General features: G+C 32.9%; 3 protein-coding genes and 2 non-coding genes across 11 annotated transcripts; 1 reads left to right on the top strand and 4 right to left on the bottom strand.

The window, feature by feature from the left end:
- The first annotated feature begins 6,232 nt into the window (after window positions 1–6,232).
- On the top strand, window positions 6,233–7,095 carry LOC106440010 (probable calcium-binding protein CML41). 2 transcript variants are annotated; one of them, XM_013881580.3, is made up of 2 exons: window positions 6,233–6,534; window positions 6,652–7,095. In XM_013881580.3, exons 1-2 carry the CDS (start codon window positions 6,303–6,305, stop codon window positions 6,912–6,914), a joined length of 495 nt encoding a protein of 164 aa, XP_013737034.2. In that variant the 5' UTR covers window positions 6,233–6,302; the 3' UTR covers window positions 6,915–7,095. The 2 variants fall into 2 exon arrangements, with proteins under 2 accessions (XP_013737034.2, XP_013737033.2); XM_013881579.3 differs by having other exon boundaries at window positions 6,235–7,095.
- A 4,261-nt stretch (window positions 7,096–11,356) lies between these two features.
- LOC106440011 lies at window positions 11,357–15,044 on the bottom strand. Of its 6 annotated transcripts, none has more exons than XM_013881581.3 (7): window positions 13,454–14,125; window positions 13,030–13,097; window positions 12,626–12,707; window positions 12,407–12,518; window positions 12,140–12,223; window positions 11,949–12,069; window positions 11,357–11,879 (listed from the first exon to the last, which is right to left on the bottom strand). In XM_013881581.3, the coding sequence occupies exons 4-7, from the start codon at window positions 12,433–12,435 to the stop codon at window positions 11,514–11,516; spliced, it is 600 nt and encodes a 199-aa protein (XP_013737035.1). In that variant the 5' UTR covers window positions 12,436–12,518; window positions 12,626–12,707; window positions 13,030–13,097; window positions 13,454–14,125; the 3' UTR covers window positions 11,357–11,513. The 6 variants fall into 6 exon arrangements, 3 of the variants coding, with proteins under 3 accessions (XP_013737035.1, XP_013737036.1, XP_013737037.1); XM_013881582.3 differs by having other exon boundaries at window positions 12,140–12,293; window positions 13,454–14,114; XR_007338389.1 differs by having other exon boundaries at window positions 11,949–12,223; window positions 13,454–15,044.
- A 4,510-nt stretch (window positions 15,045–19,554) lies between these two features.
- Window positions 19,555–24,020, bottom strand: LOC106440012 (cold-regulated 413 plasma membrane protein 2). The gene is made up of 4 exons (XM_013881584.3): window positions 23,267–24,020; window positions 22,978–23,085; window positions 22,815–22,885; window positions 19,555–22,678 (listed from the first exon to the last, which is right to left on the bottom strand). Exons 1-4 carry the CDS (start codon window positions 23,440–23,442, stop codon window positions 22,422–22,424), a joined length of 612 nt encoding a protein of 203 aa, XP_013737038.1. The 5' UTR covers window positions 23,443–24,020; the 3' UTR covers window positions 19,555–22,421.
- On the bottom strand, window positions 21,438–21,505 carry LOC125607787. The gene has a single exon (XR_007338854.1). It is a non-coding gene; the product is annotated as a small nucleolar RNA Z105 (small nucleolar RNA).
- LOC125607351 lies at window positions 21,614–21,700 on the bottom strand. Its single transcript, XR_007338511.1, has one exon. It is a non-coding gene; the product is annotated as a small nucleolar RNA SNOR75 (small nucleolar RNA).
- Window positions 24,021–24,570: the final 550 nt, after the last annotated feature.

Below are 24,570 nucleotides of genomic sequence, written 5' to 3' on the forward strand. Positions count from 1 at the left end.
TACGTTTGAGTTCTAATATTTCTTCTTCTCTTTTGATCAAAGCAGTTTTAATATTTCTGCAACCAAATAATGTATACAGAAATATTAGCTTTGAATCGTCCATATAGGGTGAACAGAAGTACAGAACTCACGTAGACTTATACAGATACATAACAAGATTTTTTACGTGATCTACAAACATATCTTGTATTTATACTTCATACGTAAATGTCTATACATAATGATGTATCTGTCATATATAATATATGTGCAATTATATTATCAGAAAATACTTGAATGATTAAATAAGCACATGCAAAATATATGTTTACGTAATCTTGCAACAAGTATAAAGAATTAACGCGTGGGTCAACTCAATGAGGATTGCGTCTGGATCTCTACGGATTATTATATGATAATGTGGTATACTCCTAATACCAATGAACAAGCATGTTATTTAGATTCTTTGCACAGGTCAACTTAGAGATTTAATATAACATGTACTGATGTACATGAGCTGAAGATGGTGTAAAATATCATGCTTAATATATCGGGAATTTGTTAGTATTTAACTCTCACAAAAATACCAAAAAATATACTTCACAGAATGCCCAAAAGTTGAATACAAATCTGAAAAGGAGAAATTAGGTTTTTCACATACTCAAAACATTATTAGAACACGAATTTCATATTTCTTTAAAATTCCGTTGCCACCTCGTTTTCGTACTCTATTCTCAATTTTTGTTTCCCTATCCGAAAGGTATATAGACAAATTCTTTGTTAATATCGTGCATTAAATTGCATCATGTATCTTGGATTTCAAACACTGTTTAATAATGCATATTAATAAGATTTTGCGGTCTAAGAAAAATCTTATACATCTAAAACGCTCAAAAGTCAAGTTTTCTCATTACACATATATCTGATAGATTAAAAAAAAAAAGAAGAAGAAGATATGAGTGGCATATTAGGCTTGTGGACAATATGCCAAAGATCAGCCTAACTAACTCTGACGAGACTAATCCCGTCGTAATAAAATTTGGCAGATGATTCTTTTTCACTTCTTTTTTGGTCATATCGCACCGACAATTTTCTCTTGTTATCTTGTACGACTAACAAGAATTTAGAAAAGAGGCAAACATATTTTTCATTGAAGGCTTCGGCATTCGATATGGCCATATAACGGCTCGTTGGACATCTGATATAGGCCCATGAAGCCTCTCTATCGCTGACTAGAGGTGGTAAACTAGCTAATGGTTAAGATTTGCCTTCGCCTAATTTGCCTATTGGTTGTCAGAACTTGTGACTTTCTCAATCAATTAATGTATAGTGAAAGCGTTTCCCATGTAAAAATGCTAAACTCCGACTGTCTTCCCACATCTCAGGACTCGAATGGTTTTGCGTAATCACTTTATAGATCCTACGTTTCCGGATTGTTATAGTTTTTTTTTTACTAAATTTAGGATGGTTATAGTTGCACACTGGCTTATGACTAATCATCAAAATTGCCTTGTATGACTTTAAAATGCTTAAAGTCCTTTTAATTAAAAATCCTTTGCTCTTACAATATTCGGTAGTGAGAGATAATATTACAGAGTAAAAGGTGAAAGATTGTTAGTCCATACTATGCCTACGCAGAAAAAGCAGAAGAAAACCGGAATCATCTATTCTTCTTATGTCCATAGTTTTTACAGATTTGAAAGTTTCTTACACATAGACAGATTTCTTGGTCAGAACTACTCGAATGACTGGAAAATACTCATACCGCTTTTTTCAGAACACATCAATGGGACGAACAACTACATTTATGTTCAGATATGCGTTCCGATCTGCCATCTATCACATTTGGAGAGAATGAAACCGACGCACGGCGAGAAACCTCTCCAAAATCTGTTCAAATCAGGTTCATTGATACGAATATCATAGTCGCCCAACTTCAATCCACTAACCAAAAAATAGACGTATCAGGACAGGATCGCGAAGTGGCTTGAATACTCTTCGATAGCAACATCAACAACTTCAGCAGATGAGTGGAATGTCGAACCAAAACCATGGGAGTAGGGGTCATGTGTTTTAAACAAGGCAGGAGTTTTTATTCGTTTTCAAAAATTGAAAGGGGATAAAAACAAATAAGTATTACAGTAAGAAACAAACGATTTTGTGATTTGATAATTTACCATTCAATTCAAAAAATATTAAAGAGTAACTCATTAAAAAAATTTAAGAAATTTTCAATAATATGTAAGAATATAAAAACATTAGGGGTTAGTCCGCTCTTCCCACGGAAAACATATCTTAATTAAGTACTATATTCACTGTTTATTTTGGATCAAATGTTCACTGTTTGTTTTATTTTGAAAGTTAGGTTATATATTATGTAAATCCTTATTTATGTGATTTCTCTTCTTTATTCAACTTCAGTCTTGTTTTAACTAAGTTTTCTATTACGATTGTTGAGATTGTCTTAATGGGGCTATCTTCTGTTTTTATTTTGATGGTGTAAACCTTTTGAATCTGCTCTCAATGTCATCTAATTTTAGTTCATCTGTTATGTATTTTTTTGTCGGGTTATTTTATAATGTGTTCTCGTTTAAAATGTGCAACTAAATTTTCATATAAATATTTGTTTTTTTTTCAAGTTTTTTTTTTAAAAAAAATCATGACATAACCTTTAAAACAAATGTATATTTATATATTTAGCAAAGGAACAACGAAAACAGATGTTTTTTAGAACAAAACCAGTAACTATGTGTCCATATGAACGACTAAAAACAGTTGTTTCTGAGCACCGAGGGAAAGACTAATTCTCCTTGTATTATGTGTTCTGGGTAAATGAATGAACAATGAGTGATTAAAACTCTCTTTCAGTAGCTGTATATCTTCAAAGTATATTGCAAACATAGACCAATCTTTGGTTTGAAACCATATTCAGCAATTGAGAATAATCTGTTGTAAACGTTACATGAAACTGTTGTAGATTTCTCATACTTTCCATATTTTCTTCTTTTTAATCTTATGAAACGTTTCTATGTATTCTTAATATTTATGTATTAATGGGTTATAATATCTATTTAACATAATTATTATTTTTGATTAAATTTTCATCAAACTCAGATTATATATTTCACTAAATTTAATTATATTATGTTAGGAAATCATAACCAAATATCAATACATAAGAGATTTTTGATTTCTTATGTATTGATATTTGGTTATGATTTTCTATTATTTATTTTTATTTTTTAAAAAGTTGAGTTTAGATACCAAAAATTAAAAATAATTCTGTGAGATTTATTTTTTTCTGTTGGTTTGGGTTAATGAAACGTAAATAATATTTTTAAAAAGGAATTAAATTGAGGATTAATGATTCATGGGTTATTAAAAAATAATTGATTTTTTAAAAATTAAGAAAATGAAAAATGTAGAGTGATTAATAATATTTAAAAAATTATGAGTTATGATTAGGTGTCAAATTTTTAGACAACTTCTCTTCATGAAGTGGCATAGTTAGAAGAGAAATGATACTTTATTTATATTATGATAAGAGTTTTTCATTTGAGCATTTAAACTTAAAATATTATTATTTTAATATAATATTATTTTAATATAATTCAATTACTTAATTTATTTTTAAAAAATTAAACCACTTATGTTTAAACACAGGTTACACAAATTTGTCATAAATTTTTGGTAGTTTCTCATTTTATAGACTTTCTCCTCCTCTCCCATATTTTCTATTTTTATGGACTCTCAAAGCTGATTTCTTAATTCGATCTACTAAAAGTCTGAAATACATTGTGTCATATGATATATAATTGTTATGATCCAAAACTCGATTATGTTAATGTTTATCTAATTATACCTAAATTAATGACTTAGGAATCATCATTTGATAAGGCATATTAGGAAATAAAATTTCAAATTATAAGTTCAAAGGGATTTTCAATAATATATATATAAATTACCAATTCATTCATTATCAATTGGTATGACCAATTTATTTATTTTCAGTTAGTTTTGAGTTAGAAATCTGTGTAACTTATAGGCATCAAGGCTATAGAATAATTCAAGTGCTTATTATACATTTTTTATATTACTGAAACAAAATATTTTATATAGGCAACTAAACCTTTTTTGGAATGAACTTCTACTATCTTCTATCAAAATATCAAACTCTATGCATTTGGCACATACATAAATGACATTTGTTAGAAGCTAATGAATCATGTGCTTGAGATCAAGATTAGTTTAATCCTTTTAGCTGTTTGTATTTTGTCAAAAACACTTATTGGTAATTGCTTTTATTAATAGGTTGATTCGTATTGTGTACAGGTTTTTTAATATATTTATAGAAATCAATAGCTAATGGACCAAAAAGGTTTTATATCTACTATATTTAAGCCGGCTTTGAATACATATATAAGCTAATATTTTTAAAAATAATATGTAAGAGAAAAAGGTGTATACATAAACATTGTCCCAAATCTCTTAGTTATGATTTGTATTGAAAATGAACTTCGAATTATTGTTATTTTATCAACAAGTGTTTAATTTTCCAAATTATATATATAATACTGTGTTATTATGTTATATTACATTGGCATTCACTATGTTATCCTCCATTGTAAATCGGATTTGTATTTCTCTATGTTTAATATAAGTATCTTTCAGTTATAAAAATATTACATTGCTGTTCACTTTCTAACTATTACACCAGTTATTTGGATCACTAAAAAGAGCTCTTCAAATTACAACCTTATGCTTTTTACAAACCCTCAAATCCACACATATCCAACCATTGCGGCTAAAGCTGAAAGTTTAAACTACTGAGAAAGTGAAAGATGTATATATGAAACAATGACTTCTCTCACATTGGCTCCACTGTATTAGGCAGAATTAAAGTTTTGTGTTCTATGTATTTTTTTTTCTTTGTATTTATGTTCTTTTTGGAGTTGTTAGGTAAACTCTGTTTCCATCGGCTATAATAACACATTCATTAAATAAGACATGGATAAATTTGTTTGTGGTGAAAGTTGTAAAAGAAATAAAATAATATTTTCTATGTTTTTAAAAGATCCATATTCTAGAGAAAACTTTTGTTTCAACAAAATCAATATTTTATATTTTCAATGTAATTTTTGTTAACTAATAATGAAAAATTGTAAAGTTCAAAAACATTAATTGCATTTAAAAAAAAAAATTATTGGTTTAAAAATATAGAAACTATAAAATTACAAAAAAAAACTATGTATTTATAGCTAAATTTTAATATATTTTATTAAAAAGTGTGAAAACTTTAAAACATTGATTTTTTAGGAACGGATGAGATAGTGATTAGGCAGAAACTGGTTTTATGTCACTCCGTGCGAATCATATATAGTTTTTGAGATATCATAAATTTGAAATAAAATCACAAAAAGAGAATGCAACAGTTTAATGGTGATTGCTTTGGCATCAACCTTAGTTGGTGAATCTCGAAATTATAAAAGTGTGCACCTAAAAGCTAATGATTGATTACTTCAAATGTAATGCAACAAAAAGAGTCGGCCGATATTATAGGAATGGGCCTGAATCAATAAACACTAGAGGAAGCTGCGATGAAATTTCACATTGTTTTGTCTTTTTCACATCTAATCATTTAATCTTGTAGTTTTACACCATCACGCAAGTCTCAACGCAGCTTCTACGAAATTCCCTTGGAGAGAAAATATGGACCTCTTTTTTGGTTCCCTTGGAAATTCTGGGAAATTAATGACATCAATGCCGTCTTCTTGTCTAATTTTGCATCTTCATTTTTCTCAAAAATTTTATGAAAATTTTATTTTATTTTACTTTTTGCTTGTTTGTTTCTTTCACTACAGTCAGCATATAAAGATAACAAGCTTATGTCACACCAGCTAGGATTATGACATTTTCTAATTTAAAAAAGTCAAATTCAAAATGCTACTTCAATTCACAATATATACTTACTGATATTTTCACTGAGATAAATTCACCAATTTTATTTTATTTTTCGGTTTATAGTTTTCAATTCCAAGATATCTAAAACCTAATGTCCATATAGCTGCGTATTTTTTTATGATTATGTGTGTATATGTAAATAGTATAGAATAATTTAATTTAATAATGACTGATTGTCCAAAAACAAAATGTGAATAAACTAAAATCCGGACACGATGGTACCAAAACAAACAAAACTCATATATAATTTATGTATATGCTTTTTAAAATATATATAGATGGTGGCTTTATCATATTATATATAGAGGTGAGTTAGAGACTAAGTAGTAACACCACACCATATCTAACATCAAAGATCCAATATGGCAACTCCCCAAGATAAACTTTCCTCCAAATCTTTCAAATGGTTTTCCACCAAAGCCCTAAAACTAAACCTAAGTTTCCATAACCGACGAGGGTCATCACCAAAATCCAATTCTTCTTCAAGCTTAAACTCTCCAAGAAGCAACACTGATGACAACAACAACACAAAAAGTCACCACTCCCATGACGAGCTCCGTCGAGTCTTCAGCCACTTCGACGTGAACAGCGACGGTAAGATCTCAGCCTTTGAGCTCAGAGACTACTTCGGATCTGTAGGTGAATATATAACTCACGAGGCAGTTCAAGAAGCGATAAACGAAGTAGATACTGATGCTGATGGGTCTTTAGGTTTTGAGGATTTCGTTGGGTTGATGACAAGAAGAGATCTTGACGGTAACGGTGACGGTGGTGGAGAGTTGAAGACGGCGTTTGAGATGTTTGAGGTGGAGAAAGGGTCAGGATGTATAACACCAAAGGGTTTGCAAAATATGCTTACGAAGTTAGGGGAATCAAGAACGTATGGAGAGTGTGAAGCAATGATAAATTATTACGATATTGATGGTAATGGAGTTCTTGATTATCATGAGTTTCGGCAAATGATGACCGTTTAATTTAATTAATTTATGTTTATCTCATATTATCATGTTATTTGCTCGAAATGCTTATGAAGTGTTTTCTTTTTACAAAGTTAATCTTTATGAAGTGTGTGTAGGTTTTATATTACGAGTGAGCTTAATTACTTGTGTGGACTATTAATAAATTATATGAATGATATATTTGTATTTTGAGGTATGTTCACGGCTAAGATAATTATTTATTTTGAGAGTTTATATACACACATATATATATAGAAGATTTCTGTTTTAAGAAAGCAAAAAAAAAAAAGACTTATCGTTTGATATATATGTTTACATGTATTTACTGTAGTGGTGGTAGCTTAGAAAGTGGTATGAGGGTATTTCCGTATTTAGCAATAATCTAAACGAACTTTTCCTGCTTGACTATTAGGAAATTAAAAACGAACTTCTCCTGCGTAGAATAAACCAATGAAAATTGAAGAAGAATTTACGCTGACTTGATCTCTGCTGGATATTTTGTCAGTTATCGTGTACATAAATATACTACCTGACAAAAAGGTACCGTACTCGGATCTTATTTTCAAACAATAAATTAAAACTGTACGAAACTAAGATTATCAGCATTGCATGTGTTCTTACATGTATTCTTAGATTAAAAATAAAGAAATTAAATATAAATTAACATAGAAGAAGAAAATGTTCTTAGCTTTCTTTAACATGTGTCATTATACTATTGATTTCAACTTTTAGAAAATTTAAGTTTAATTGCAATATTAATTCATATGAATATTTATGCATAAGAACAATTGATATTGGGCTTCGGACAACAAAAAAACATGTGCTCAACAATTGATTTTGGGCTTCATATGAATATTTCTTTAACATGTGTCATTATACAATATTTTAAGAAACTATAATATGAGCTCAACAACTGATTTTGGGCTTCGGACAACAAAAAAACATGTGCCCATAAACATGTAATCGTTCGTCACTCAAACATGTTTCGTTGTAGCCAACGAACTACAAAGCAAATATGCCGCAGTAGTTACAACTTATTACAGGTCGCTAATGAAAAAAGCGAACATAACAGCCACCATAGAATTGACTTCGGTAAATGCCAAATGCTCGGGGGTACGATATTCACTCGTAGGATCAATGTTGATAACACAAATAGAATGTCGTCGTCATGGACTCGTGGGCTTTTCCAATGTTTTATTTGAAGGAGACTGCAAAGCCCTTGGATAATTTACTCGGACAGGAGCACGATATAATACACACCAGATTACCGATTGGAACACACAACTTTCACATACAAATGTCTGTCAAGAACTGGTGGAAGAAGAAGTTTGATAACAAAACTTTCTGAAACATCTCTATTTCCTGTATGGCCGTGGTCGTGTATCTTAAAATATTTAAAAGAATTGATTTAAATATTTTATTACCAATGTTATCAAATTGTATTTATTTGTTAAAAAAACAAAATGCGAATAACAGTCTAGTTTTTAAATTAAATGTCATTCTATTATTTTTTTAACGCAGTTGCTAGTATACATTGATGAAGTTAACTCAGTTTTTGTGATGCACACACAAGCTGGAAAATTAATCAATTAAATGGACTCAATCGATTTAGATCAAACTGAAACGAATTATGATGATTTAAAATTTTGTTTTGTTTACATCGGTTTATTATTTAGACGCCGCCTAAACTTGTTTTAGAATAATCCCATCCAATCAGGACTACTTTCTGGAATCTAGAACACTAAAAGACCAATTTTATGTTAATAAACTATTTTAATGTATATTATAAAGTTTATACATATCACAATTGAAATTTGATTTCTGTTCTGAGGTATAATATCTAACGAAATCAAAAGGAATATATCAAGTTAGAAATAAATCTGAAATAGCAAAATTGAACTGAAAACACATTATATCAACTATTCTTGATTGTTGTCAATCATTATTGCGTTTCTTGTTTCCAGTTGAAATATTAATCTTAATTAAAACCTTTAAAAAATAGCATACTTTTGATTCAATATATTATTCAGAATTCAAAAGAAAAATCAATAATTTTAATTAACATTCTAAAACAATATCAATTCAGATAGTAACGCCGGGTCATGTGTTATTGTGAATTTTGCCAAGTTTTCCGAATTTTACCGGGCTCGTTAGTGGGCTTTTACGGTATCTGATTACAAATAACGGACTTTGAATGCAGGCACTTTATTATGATTGTCAGCAATAATATTAACAAATTGAGGGCAAAAACGTAAATATGTACAAGACTATTACGCGGTGTTGACCAAGGAAAGCCAGAGAAGATTGAGTTTAATCAAGTTGCAATTGCAATTTATGAGCTCAAAATCACTTCATTCTCGTGATTTTTTTACAACCACCATGGTCCATGAAATGAAATGCTGCATACAATTCACATTAGGAAAAAAAAAACAAATGTGAAATTGGCTAGTAACTGTTTATGTGATCGGTTAGCGAATAAGACATGCATTTGCGTATTTAAAATTTTGTTTTTATTATTACTAGGTCCGTGTCCGTGCTACGCGCAGATATTGTGTGAAGTTAAAATTTGTGTATGACCATAGTTATGGCTGTTTATGGTTGTTGTTGCAATAGATTTAAAGTAATTATAAGAAGGAATATATGAAATTAAGTATTTAAAGATTTATTGTTCATTTTTTTATGCAGATGAAGTGGGAAGTGAATCGATAGAGATATAAAAGTAGAGGGGAGTTTCCGTTTTTGGTTGTGTATAGTGGCTTTCTGTAGTAATGGAAATTAAATTAACGTGTTGAAAATTAAAAATACAGTAAAACATCTATAAATTAATACTCGATAAATTAATAATCTCTATAAATTATTATATTTTACCGATAACAACTTAAGCTGGTTTAAAATTTGACACAAATCAATAAATAATAAGATAAGATAATAATGTTTTTAGAAAATTTTATGCAAATATATGGTCCCTTTAAAATTAGGATAATTCTCCTAAATAGACCATTTTCAAATTTTTTGTCACAAAAATAGACCACAAAGAGGAAAATGACAAAAAATATTTCATTTAATAGGTAAAAGGACTCTAACACGCTAGTTATATTTAAAAATTTTAAAAATATTTTTTTGTAGTTTTTGATTATATGTTTCCAAATTCAAACTTTTTATAAAAAAAATTTTTGAATTTTTTTTTAATTTTTTTTCCAAATTTTCTTTTTGTAATTCGAAAATACTTTTTTAAAACTATTTTTAAAATTTTTATTTTCAAATTTTTAATATTTATTTTTTAATTTATAAAATTTTAAACCTCAATCCTAAATCCTCACCCATTAACTCTAAACCCCTAAGGTTTGAATTAATTAACCCTCGGGTATAAATGTATATTTACCTCTTTAATGATACATTTTGGTCATTTTGATCTTTAAAGTCAACATTTGTGACAAAAACGTTTTTAGTGATATCCTAGGGTATTTTCCTTAAAATTATAAATTAATAATTTATCTGTATACATGTTTTATATAAATAAGAACGTATTATTATATTGTTTGTTTTATATATTTTTGATGAAATTTAGTAATATTATATCTAAAACTACATTTAAGTTCTATGCAAAATTTATTATATACATCAAATAATATAATAAAATTAATATAAATTCAATTTTTTTTAAAATCATAATTAATGTCTATATACTAAAATCAGATATTTTCTTATCTTAATATAAATATATCTTAAAATATGAAATCTAAATACGAAATTTTTTGTAAATTAATATCTCTATAAATTAATAAAATTTCAAATTCCCAACATTATTAATTTATAGAAGTTCTATTGTATGTAAAACTACTTCGTAATTGAAATATTGTTCAGCATTATGGTGTTTTGAATTTGGAAATAATCTTTTAAAAGTGTGTTTAGGCTTCCATTAATAAAATTATTGGAAATTTTATGAATTACATTGAGAAAAACTTATGAACTAAAAAGCGGATAAATAGTTAGAGGATTAAATTGAGTAGGAGACTTTTATTTAATAAAATGTAGTGCTTAGAAATAAACTAACAATGAACAGGATGCAAATTTATCATGATATTTTTTTTATTGTATTTACTTGATTTTACTCTGGTTGTAGACGAAATGTTTTCCATGAATCATGTCTTCCCTTTAAGTGTTTGACGAATTCAACTCCTTTGTTACTAAAATTAACTGTATATCACGTTGGCGGGAAGCTAATTGATTATTGTTAATTTGACTAAGGATCTGATCATCAATTTCTGGAGATTGACTACTATTACGATAGAACTCTAATCCTTAAAATATGGATTTTCAAATTAATATAGGAGAGTGATGTCTAAGAATCATGATCTCCGTATAGAGCAAATGATTGTTATAGTAGCTTATATTAAAAACGTATCGCCCTTTATAAAGGCGAAATAAATAGAAAATTGTTTGCAAAGATTTAAAAATAACACTGAAAGGGAAGCATTAGTGAATGTTTAAACTGATAACTGATGACTGAAACTGCAACAAAGGCGTTCATGATCAGAGTATAGTGGGTAAGCTCTACTCTCACAGGAAAACCAAACACTGAAATAGTGAGTTAAAGGGAAACTAAGTCTATGCTCAAAAGAAAAAAGGAAACTGAAACTGCAACGAAGGCCTGAGACCTCTGAGATGAGTGGTGGAAGCTCTAATTGTCTTGTTTTGGACGCTTTGCTTTCTTTGGTTCGTCACTGTGACAGGTACTTTTATTCCCTCGCTTGCATGATCTCCAGCTGCGTCGGATGTTAGAGCAACATAGTTTTCGACTGAGGCTGTTCCAGCTGGCAGAACTGCTGGAGAGAGAATCTTTGTGACAGTTATAGTCTGTGTCTTCCCTGTTAAGTTGTGGTCCGATACCTTGACACTGAATTTATGTGTTTGACCAATAGTGTTGATTAAAGCTTCAGCGACAGGTATCTGATGGTCAGCTCCAAGGTTTTGATTAGCCTAACATTCGAGGTTAAAGAATGTGAGGTTAAATAACTTGGGGTTATATATAGTGTGATGGCAATTTACCTCAAAGTAGCTGTCAACTACTTCTGCTGCATGTTTCCCAGACAACTCACGACCAGCCTCACCAAGTAGGACGAAAACAGCCTGCTCGTTATTGTCGTACACGGAGATCTTCGCACGGTACCTGTTATTAAGAGAAATAAAACGTCAATTCCAGCCAAGGTTTAAGTGAGTATTGAGGATAGAGCTCATACTGTGGAACACCGGCTACGTTATCGTTGCCACATTTAGGACACATCAAAGAAGTAGGACCTTTGATGGCCTTAGTATGGCAGCCACTGCAGGCAATATAATACCAAGCAGAGTCACGTACAACATCATCAATGGTGGCTATGCACTCAAAAAAAGCTACATGCAGTTGTATTAAAGCAAGTGATCAAAATAACTAAGCATTTCGTTTGGACTGAAAAACATAGAGTAGCATTTTTTATTGTCTGAGAAATATAGAGCTTTGATTTTACCTTCGCAGATTCCTGCTTGATGTAGGCATATATTTCTGCAATAGTCATTGTCTCAGCCTTAGTTACCACCTCCGCATTAACCAGCTCCTGAATCTATGGTTTAGAACCCATCCTGTGAAAACTTAAAACATTACTTTGTGAGACACTTCGGAGAAGGGCTATGTCTAAGTATCATTTGAATCTTACAAACGTATAACCGTTGACAAAACACAGACTAACCAGTTGAAGTAATCAATTGTTGGTTGGACATCATAGTCCATGAAAACCCGTGAGGATGACAATGAGCTGAGGGCAAGGGTACCTGTTGTCACATGTATAGTCATTACCAATAGCACCATGAAGCGAAGATGAGTAACCAAACCCAATATGTCGATCAACATAACATATTAAGCGTGGATCAAGTGGCTGCTCTAAGAGCACTCTATTTTGAATTGTTAGATGATTTACAATGTAGAGATGGAAAGGTCAACTTATATATCGCAGTCAGAGCTTTATAAAGTGAAAATAAGAGAAGTACAAAAACTCTCCTAGGCTAGATAACGTCATAAGCAGAAGTAGAGACATTGTTGAGACTATGGTCAAATAAGTTTAACATTAAAGACCGAAGAAATGGAGATGATTACCTCCTAGACGTTTCGGGGACGCTTAATGAGAGTCTGTCCATTGACCAGCTTCATGTGGCCAACAACATCTACAAAATGGTTCAGCAAAAGTATAAGTTAGATGGCCAAAAATTAAAAAGTATAATATTGTATCACCAACAAAAACCAAGGTCGAGGGTTAATAAATTGTTATACTAAACTTCACAAACCCATTATTCAGTCATCGACAGGTCGCTCCTTTTTAGTATAAAGAGAAACCCAAACTTTTAAAAGTTGAACTTATTACTTTATTTAAGAAATTTGAGACGGTTGCTTTCATTCGAGATTTTTGTATTGAACTAATTAGTTTTATGGGAGATCAGTTTTGGAAACACAAATCTATAGGTCAGGAAAAACTGCAATAACTGAAAAGTTGATGGAAAATATTTTTGGGAAAGCATCGAACCTGTTCATCGATCATGAGATTTTCCAGACCAATAAGAGTTTTTGCTTTTGCTATGTTTCTAGCCTCCCAGAAATGTATCAGCCAGAACCGTAATTCGGATTCATGTGGACCTGGTGAGATATCGTTAAAGTACATGGCAACTGGGGACTTTCCGGTGGAGACAATAGACTTGTCGTTTGGTTTCGTAGCCATAGCTGCAACTTCTTGAGAGGAGACGAATTTCGAGACTGAATGGAAGCCATTGAAGACGAAATGGTTTATAAAGAAGGAGAAATATAGCAAGATGAAACGAATTCATTAAGAGGGTAGTGAAGAAGATTGATTGATAGCAGTTAGGGTCAGTAATGGAGTTTGGATGATGAGGAAACGGAGAAGACGAAGAAGAACGTCGATACATATGGGTATTAGGGTTTTATTTTGTGATATTGACTGGGCCATAGATGAGGGAAGGTCCAATAGAGAAATTGTGAATTTTAAGCCCGATAGAAATAAAATGACGTGGCTGAACGGTGGTTTTCTATTGGTTGATTATAATTGAGGACGTGGACAGCATGAGAGGAGCCTTTATTCTGCTTTTGGCCTTTTAGTATTGTATTGATTTTGTATATTATTTCTGTAATCAATCTTAAACTTTTGATATTAATGGAAATATTTACCCAAAAGAATATTTGTACAACAACAAAATAAACTACATGTTTAAGATTTAAGGAAAAAAAAAACTCTGTAATTACAATTTACACAACCACATTACCCTACTCAGCTATCGAACTCAACTCCACCGTAAACTTCCTCCTCCCTTTACCGCCACCACCACAGCCTCTTCCGCCGCAACTATTTCTTTTTACTCTCTTAACTCTACCACACTCACCACCAGAGACCTTTCTCGCATCACCATCATCGCCACAACTCCAACCACTTTTGTTAAGCGCAGAGCTCGCTTTAACCGCCAAAGCAGCCATTTGCTCTGCTCTTAATGGATGATTCAGCCATGTTAACGGTAAAACGAAGTAAAGCTCTCCAGGCCGGAGATCCTCGCTGCCACCGACTGCTATAACTGCGTCGTCGAAGTCCATATCGTCTGAGTTACAAACAAAACTCGTGGGATTCTTCTGAAGAATCTGCCACACTTTTACAGGTGACGTAAACTCTTGTAACGTTCCGTCTTGTAATATTAGCTTCGCTGTGTCTGTTCTCCTAGATTCACTTGAACCGCAAGCTCCCATTTTCGGGTATGTTTGTCTCGTGAGGTTAAGAAGGTTTGTAGAGAGAGAGAGAGAGAGAGCTGTGTTTTGAAGGAGATAACAAGCATCGTGGGGCTTTATATAGACAATGAGTTAGCGAAATGGAACCTCGTGATTCGGAAACTTCAAGTAACTTTGGTTTTTGTCGGTTAGTGTTTCAAAATCAGACAGAACGGCTCACGTAATCTTGTTGTCGAAATGAATTTACAACATTACCCCTCATATGTGACATAGGAAACGTTGTGTTGAGACGTAATTAAGAGAAGAAAATAATGGTATTTTGGGAAAATAGACAAAACATTGGAGTGTAGACAAAATCAGAGCAAGGAGACAAGGCTTAGGTGGTCGGACGTTTATTCTCCGACGGATGAGGTGCAAGGAAGCTCGGTTTATGGAGCATCACGTGAAGGCAACATGGACTTAAGCATGGGTCCAACTGGGTCGGGTCGGGTCTGGTCCCATTTAGATTCATTAGTTAACGAGGGATCGGGTCATTTTACTCTATGTACGTGCATTACATTAACTGTTTTATTTAATTTTGGTTTGAACGTGCATCAATAATGTAATCCAACCCGAAATCTTTTTTCTTTTTCCAACTTGAAGTTATTGAATGTCTATCTATACAATATTAAGGTCCACAACGCTGTATCTAATTTTTTGTTGTTATAAACTATAACGCAAGTACAATTTTAAGATATAAATATTTTGATCAGGATCGCTTGTGTTGAGGAATATCGCTTTCCGTTGGACGTAACAAAAAGAATTGTTTTGTAGTATCTAAAGTAGGATAGTTGTGTAACCAAACACAATATAAAAATTCACAGGCTTCAATTATATGAAGTTATGAACCTCTATTATTCCTTTTTAATGTTTGCTAAGATGAACCTCTATTATTTCCTACCACTTTGTATACATTTCTCCCCCAAAATGAAGTATATTTTAAGTTAAACTAATTAACATCATTTAAAAAAAATTAAAGACTTTGATCTCTTGTCTTGGATTAGGAATTAGGATCACCCACGTATCCGCCGAACTGTATTTCTTAGTGCGTCTAATAATTGAAATATAATAAAAGCGATTTTGTTTGATTTCTCCAAGCTTTTTTGGACATGATGAAGAACTAGTCCCCATTCAAAAATAAAATAAAAAACATTAAAACAATTTGTTGAATAAATTATTAAATGGAACAGAATCTGGCTGACCATTACTGTGGCCTTATATAAGAATCACGACAAGGTATAATTTAAATTCAAAATCGACGTTCGATAAACTGGCATATATCTTTCCTCTAAGATTTTAATAATAGATCATCATGCATATTTTACATAGTAGAAATATGGGAATAAATGTAGATGATATAGTAGTTTAAACTTCTTCTTTTTTTTTGTCAGCAAAAAAGATATTGATGATGGATACGCTCGTGTTAATACTTATCCGGCTCCTATATAAAAAAAAATTGAAGGAGTAGTTAACTATTTATTTATTATTACTATATAGTAATATACATTATTAACTTTTATATTCGTAGATAATGCGTCGTTCAGGTTTTTCAAAAAAAAATTTCGTAGATAATGTATGACAAATGCTTGTTAGTTTTATGTTTTTCTTCGGAACGGTTCAACAAGGGTTTCTGAACTCTCATTTATCTTCACAACGGATTCACAAACGTCTTCCGAATTCTCTTGCTATCATCTCATACCATTGTGAGCAAGAGCAGGGGCAGGCACAGGTGGACCATGGATGTGGCTGGCATATGCCCCCCCCCCCCCCCCCCCCCCCAATCTTATTATTATTATTATTTTTCTTACATAATTAATCTAAATTTTATTCATATACCCCTGACTAAATATTGTTTAAGATATTTACATACTAAATTATTCTTTAGATTCCCCCTGATCAAGTGTTCCAAAACTTCAAATTAACAATTATACTATTAAATATTTACATAAAATGTTATGGAGTTAAAGATTGTACACGAAATACACCAGAATGCTTTTTGACCAATAAGAACAAATCTACTTCAAACGGTTTAGCAAACCAAACCGGTTGAATTATATACAAATTATAGTAGAAAGAGAAATGCGAGCATTCCATATTAGTTTATCTGCCTTTGAATTTGTTATCTTTGAAATATGTTGAAAGATAAAAGTTGGGAATAATTTGTTAAGATGGGAAACAAAAACATGCCTCTTTGTTAAGCCAGCTCAGTGATTAAACTTAAATTTGCACTTATACAAATTAACTTTTTTCTTTAATATTTCGTTCGCATATCAATACCAAAAAGTTAACGACCTACTGAAATACTTTTTCAAAATGGATATTTATTATCAAAAGAGTTTATCGCGTAGTTCTGACTATTCCGATATCAATCGCCACAGCTGTAAGAAAATTTTGAAGTTGAAACTGATAAATAATTATTTGTCAATCTAACATGTCACAAAAAATTAAATGAGCTGATTTTGTTTTCAATTTACTATTTTTATAAACAACTGATAAGATTCAATTGTGAAGTACGTGTGTATTATATACACAGGTAACATGTTTAAATTTATTTCAGAGTAACACATTCAAGGGCTAAGGTGATCTAGAGACTAGAGTAAAATAAAATAAAATGTACATGCATGTGCTACGTCAATGGAATAGTGAATATAAGCTCCAAAGATTGAAAATAGCTGAATCAAGAAACAGAGCCCAGCATAAGAAGGCCAATAAAGCCGAGACTTGGTATTTGATACATCTTTTATCTCCGCACATGGGTTCATCAATAGACAAAAGCATTTCGGTTGCACTGGCTGCACCACAAGCCCCACTCAGAGAAAGAAACGACAGTACCTGTTACATATATATAGAGAGAATAAACATAACGTGCAGCGTTTTGAGGGGAGATACAGAAACTCTTTCGCATTTGCTTACGACATCACCGGCGAGAACTATGGATAGAACTCTAGGTTTTTGAGGAAGTTGTTTCAATAAGACAGAGTATGTATCGGCCAACGTGTGCAAGATGCTCCATAGAATTACATAAGCATTACAACCGCCAGATAGCTTAAGAAAGAGAGACAAGAAAGATCAAAAAATCAAATCTCTTTATGAGCTGATGCAAATTAACATATTTACCAGAAGGTCGTGACCTCATTGAAATCGTAATCCAAGCACATGGAAATCAGAGAAGTTGAAGAGAAACCGAGTTGGAAGATACGGAGCGCGAAACTGACGCTGGTGCCAAACGATCCAGGCACACGCTCCATCTGATTACTAAGTGAAATCTTAAACTAAAACGTTATATGAAATTTATATTAAATGTGTACTTTATCTACGTTAAAGAAAAAAAGATTTAGAAAAAATAGTTCTTATGACGAAATGAATTGACAATGCTATGTGTGCTAGTTCCAATCAACAAACGTAGTCACCAAATAAATAAATAAACTAGTCAAATTCGAATTAATTATAAGAAGAAAATGCGAAGTAAATTAGTCGTACTCATCAATAATACTGGAACATACCATCACTCCAATGCACCTAATCTTTTCTTCATCATAAATAAAGGAAAATATTTTTTAACAAATTCCACTATTGTTAGAAATAAACATTTTTTTCATTTTCATGATGAATGTTGTAACAAATACGTAAATTATAACTTGTTGTAACAATTCGTAACAAAAAAAGGAAATTGTTGTAACAAATACTTAAATAACTAAATTTTCGCCATCTCGTATAATCAATCACATATTAGAAACTACCCACTCTGTTTCTAAATAATACGGGTGTAATCGGTTATTCCTAATTGGAATATTAAGAATAAAATGAATGATTAATTTGTGGAATAGAAAAATTGGAATAGTGTGAAAAATGGAATGAAAACCGGAATAATTTTTAGAGTCACAAATAAAAAGAATAACTTTTACAAATGATTTATTGTTTTGTTTCATTTAAGCATTGGGTATTTTACTTGGATCTGAAGATCCAAACCGAAACTGATCCAAAAATACATGTTCGGATCCGGGTCCATGCTAAAATATATGTTGGATTCTTTTCTTTTGGACCCGTATGTTTCGGTCGGGGTCCTACCCGAGATCCGATCGGGTATCCGAAGTATCTAAAATTTATTGTATATATTAGGTATATTAGGGTGATTGGGTATTATTTTGGTATTTTGGATATATTTTTTTAAGTTTTAGGTTTGGATTTTCGGGTATAATTTCGGTTTTCGGGTACAATTTTAGATTTTCAGAAAATATATTTTGAAAGTTCGGGTAAAATTTTGGATATCTTTTTGGTCTGATTTTAGGTAATTTTTCTGATACTTTTAGGGTTTTCAGGTATTTTTTGAATTTTTGGATCCTAAATACCCGAACCGATACGAATCCAAAGAACACCGAAAAATTATGGATATTTTTACAGGTATATAAATTATAGACCCCAACCGATCTGGATCCGACAAGACCTGATCCAAAACCGACCCAAAGAACTGTAGGTACCTATATGGTTCTAAATTTTAGGATCCGAAAGAACCAGACCCGGATCCAACATAAAATCCTGGATGCCTAGGTCTAGTTTCATTCCAAAATGGAATGCTTTGAATTGTGTTATGTTAACTTTTATTATGACATGTAACTAATTTATGGAATTCAATGAAATGATCCATTCCAAGTGATTTTATTACAGAAAATGTCATTCCAATTGTAGTACATGTGTCTCTATCTCTCAGTCTTGATAGTTAAATATTAATATTTGTGAAAAATATAAAACTTAAATTATTAAATTACACATACACTATTTTTTTTTTCCGTCTGAATTTTTGATTTATAAAACTGAGAAACATACAAGGGTGGAATCCAAACCGGCGGAAACACCTTAAAATCCCCGGAAACTTCGCCCATAAGAGGGAATCTAGAACCCAAACACCGGGCAACACATAACAACTACAATGATCACTGAAAAAACTGCACTCCTACAACAAAACCCATAACCAATCCTAGACAAAGAGAAAGAAGAGAGTCGTCTAATCATTGAAACAGTCGGAACTCTTGCCGAGACCACACAAACACAAGAGAGAGTAAACGATGCAGTGACCAATACCGCGAAACCAAACTCAACATACTTGAACCTCCAGTTCACAGAACCAAGCAAGAACCACAAAGCCTACCAATTCGAAAGGAAACAGACACCTGAAAATAAAATCCCCTTCTCAACCAAACCTTCGTCGGCAGTCTTAAGACCTCAACCTCTCTGTATTGCTTCAACTAACGAAGCCACCGAGGACCAGAGAAACATAAGACCAACCGGGAAACACACTTATTAAAAGGCCGGGAGAAGGACTCCTTAACTGATATGGAGAGGTGACAGGATATCTGAACCTTCTGAAAGATGTAGGCTTGTTCTGCTCACCACACAACACTACGCCACCGTTACACCACCGCTTACACCGTTACCGAAACAAGACCGAAGACAAACACTCTAAACCTCCTCGTTCCTCAGACGAGCATGAATCTGATGGGGAAGAAATGTCGCCGGAAAGCAAACCTTGAAAGGAGATGCAATAAAACGGACACAGAGCGACCGCAACTTAATGAACCCAAAAGGAAACTCGAAGACCTGTCAAGCATCAACGCTGCAACATTACCATAAGCAGAGAACTCCACCCATGGCACTGGGATATGCTACAGCAACGGTTGTTCCACCGAGATGTTTCAGACCCCTCTGACTACAAGGACCTTCTACAACCTCGCCAAACGCCCACTCCGAAAACCAGAGCAAGGTGAGCTTAAATGTCAAGATAAGAACCGGTGGAACGATTCGAATCGAAACCAACTAAACACCATGAGTTAAACAACCAAGAGAACCACATTGACAGTGTTCACCGGTTGACTGAGATCAAGAAGCCGGGAAGAGACTTATAGATGAGAGGAAGGTCGCAACATCACAACAGCTATGCCATAGACGACATCTCTGAAACGTGCTGCTGCTACACTTCGCATATCAAACATCACGAGCTCCAACACACGCCAGCTGCTCGGACTAGACACACCTTTGAGTTAATCTAACACTCCAAAGCACTCATGGCGAGAGAGACAGAGGCGGCTTTCCGAGACACCAAGGAGAAGACCACTGCTCAGACTCAACACGCACCACTCCCGTCAGAACCCCAAGGTAACTCGAAGACTACCATCAGAGAACCCAACCGAAGAGCTATCAACCCGCCTCCACGCGCCATCGCTCTTGCAAGGGGCTTAAGGAACCCCTCGCGAAGCCCTAAAAGCCGACAACACCAAAACGAAACATCGCCAACACCAAAATTACACATACACTATTTATCGATAGCATTTTCATTAATACAAAGAAAGATCTAAATATAATTTAACAAGGTAATCGCCGGGCCTTGGCTATCATCCGATAGCCCATAATCATCGTAGAAATTCAATTCTTTATTGGGCTCAAATTCCAGGGATTCTCCGCGCATCATTTAAATTAAACTATCTTTTGTTATGCGTTGTATACATTGGTTCACTGTCGATCTCGAATACGGTCATCCAAATATCTAGCAACCGAATGACTGGTAGACTTTTGGTATAGCGAAATCAAATCATTTTCAAGACAAGTTGAATTGATAAATTAAATAGCACTTACAACCAATCGATAAATAATGTTTTGATTCATATTTAATAATAAAAACGATTAGAATAAAAGAATTATAGTTTTGACAAAAAAAAAAAAAAAAACTGAAGAAACAGAAAAAAAGGCACTCAGAATGAGTAGGAGGTATTGATTCATCAGAAAATCAGATGACAATAAACAATCCTCATCATGCCTTTTCTCCTATTCCTTTGGAAAATCACAATACATATACATTTGAGACAATTTTGAAGACCGGTCTAAAAGACATAACAAAATCAAAATCAAAATCAAAATTAAAAAGGATTCCTCTCAGACAAATGCCTCGTTTGTCCCCACGATTTAAAGAATGGATTGATCGGACTCGTCATCTATGTTTTGTTCATCACTGAGAAATCCTTTTCAGTCTCTCATTAAATCCAAGAATAAGTAAGATAATAAACCAAATCAAAGTAAAGAGGTATGAACTCGAAAAAACATATAAGAGAATTTGAAATACGATTTAAACAAACATCTAAAGAAAACATAGCAGAGAATGAGATTCTGACTTGGGTTGAGCTTTGAGATATGTAATGAATTATGCTTGAAATCGGCGGAGATTGAGTATTTATAAAAGAAGCCGAACTAGGGTTAGGGTTTTAGGAAGTCCCCTACATATAAACGACATGTAGTTTTTATTTAAATTGAACAGCGTGTAGTTCTCTTAACGATAGACAACCGACGTGAAAGCTAGTCCTGAGTTCTGAAACAGCGTGTAGTTCATTTTTCTTTTTGGATATTAAAATGACAAACATTCCACGGCTGCATATACGAAACGGTATGCATAAGCAATTTACACAAAACAAATCCAGAGTTTTTTTTTTAATTTAAAGAGCTTAAACAGTTCTTATTACAATAGACAAACAAATAGTTTTTTTTTTCTGTTGATAAGTACAAACAATAGTTTTTAAAAAATGAGGGTTTTTTTCTTTTAAATATATGGAACATTGATTGAGCTTGAGATAGTAGTATACGTGTAGCAACAGAAGCAGAGCAATGAGGTTTTGCCCAGTGCTTCACGGAGTTTATTGGACAAAGACATATACAACTTGGGGGATATGGAAGAGGCAAAATGTCTATTTTGTGACACGAACGATTAGAGCCCAAACAGGGTAGACCAGAATAAGGATGATCCCTAAAGTGTTTGATACTCCACGGGGCTGCGTGAACGAATTCCTGAACCCACCGGAGACTCGGATATGTTCTTGAAGAAGGTAACAGCCTATGAAAAGACAGATGATAGAGCCAATCCAGGTTCCACGTATATGGTGAGCTAGAAAGTGTGGAGAAACTACTAGCAGAAGTATCAGAGAACCAGGCATCTCTAGCCAATCTAAAAGTAACACCAAACAAACAAAAAAAGTGTGAGACTTTAAATATTGTTTCAGCTATTTATAGCAATAAACACCACAGCAAGGAAGACAACAACAATACACAAAGATGTAAATGAAGAGTGATAGGACCATCACCTGGGAAGTGTTTTGGGAAGAAAAGTCTGAGTACAACTGCAACAAAAGCAATCCACTTCCCAACGTCTCCACTGATAACATAGAGGAAAAGGTCACTTTAAAACCAATGCAAACTATAGACTTGAGTGTTGTGTAAGAACATGTTGTGAGATTTATTCTTTACCTAAGGAAGTTGAAAATCACACCAGGAAGGCTAAGGAAGATGTATGGTATCAAGAGTGATGTAAGCATCTTGCTTCTCCAATTTGTACGATCCAATATCAACAAGTAACTGCATCAAGAAAAAAAAAAAAACAGAATCTCTAAAAACATAGTAACAAAGCATCAATCATCTGATCTCAACTTTCGATCGACCCAACATAAAAAAAAGCTACGCAAACGTCGAATATCGAAAAAACCCACAAAGAAAAATCAAATATTTCGTTAGAAACACCAAAGGAGAGAATACTCACATGGCAGCGAAGCAAGCCATCCATTTGACGAAAGAAACGCCAAAGGCTGCTCCACCAAGCTTGGTCACATCCCTGAAGAGTTTCTTGGCAGCGATCTTGAGCTCCTCCACGTCGGAATTGACCAGAGCAACCTTGTCGACGTCGGTCTTCATCGCTAGGTAATCCACACGACCCATTACTTTCTTCTTTTCTCAGCTGAATAATCGATCTTCGTATTATGTGAAAGACAATAATTTCGAGGTTTTTAATATTTTATTCTTCGAAAAATATATTCCCCCAGCCTATCTATCACTATCAGATCGTCTTCTCTGCTTTTCAACTTGCTTTTTCTTCTCAAGTTCTCATAAATAGTTCTCTTGTTTACCGATTATGGTAAGTGCTAGCTACACGCTATACCAACCAGTGGGACCAGATTATACAGCTGGTGATTGATCAAAACAGAGACAAAACAGAGCTTTACATAGTGAGATATGTGTTCCAAGCAACTTTGTATGCCATATGGAGGGAACGTAATCAACGTCGGCATGGAGAAAGTCCACTATCCCCGAGTCAGCTCATTCAGCTGGTGGACAAAAACGTTCGTAATAGGCTGTCTTCCATCCGCGCCCGAGCGCACACGGGAGGTTTAGTTCTATGGTTTGCAACGAGATAGGTTATAGATAGGTTTGAGTTTAAAAAAAATTTCTATCCCAATGTAACACAAAGTGTAAAACAGCTTTTTGTTTGAATTAATTTAACATTCTTTCAAAAAAAAAAAAAAAAAAAAAAAAAGATTATGGTAAGTGATGTGTCCTTCACTGGTTGATTAATATACTAGGGAGAAAGGTTAAACAGCCACGTGACAGACTTATCATTCATTTTGACCTATTCCTTTGGCTTCCGCGTTCTCAAGCGCAATGTCCCTATCATAAAATTGTTGTTTGGTTTGGTATCCTCAATTATTTTAGAGTTGTTAACAAAACGTGAAAAATTAAATAATAAGAGGCATGCTTTTATAAGATTTCTTTTATTTATACAATTATAAAATGATAAATTTTTCATAAAATTAATAGATCTTAAACATTAAAAGTTTATTCCATATGATAGTAGCTCATTACTGTGAGGCTCGACGAATTTATTTGAGGGCTATTTTGCAGTTTGAAATAGCAAGCTTGAATCGAATAGATAATGATCAAGACCAAATCATTTCGCAGTCAATCGATTACTTAACAATCCGAGATCGATGGAGTCAGTACACATACGTTCTAAATATGCAGAATAATTAGATTGAAATAGACAGTATAAAAAACTCATCATCTGGGAAT

Source organism: Brassica napus, chromosome A3 (assembly GCF_020379485.1).
Source record: "Brassica napus cultivar Da-Ae chromosome A3, Da-Ae, whole genome shotgun sequence".
NCBI lineage: Eukaryota > Viridiplantae > Streptophyta > Magnoliopsida > Brassicales > Brassicaceae > Brassica > Brassica napus.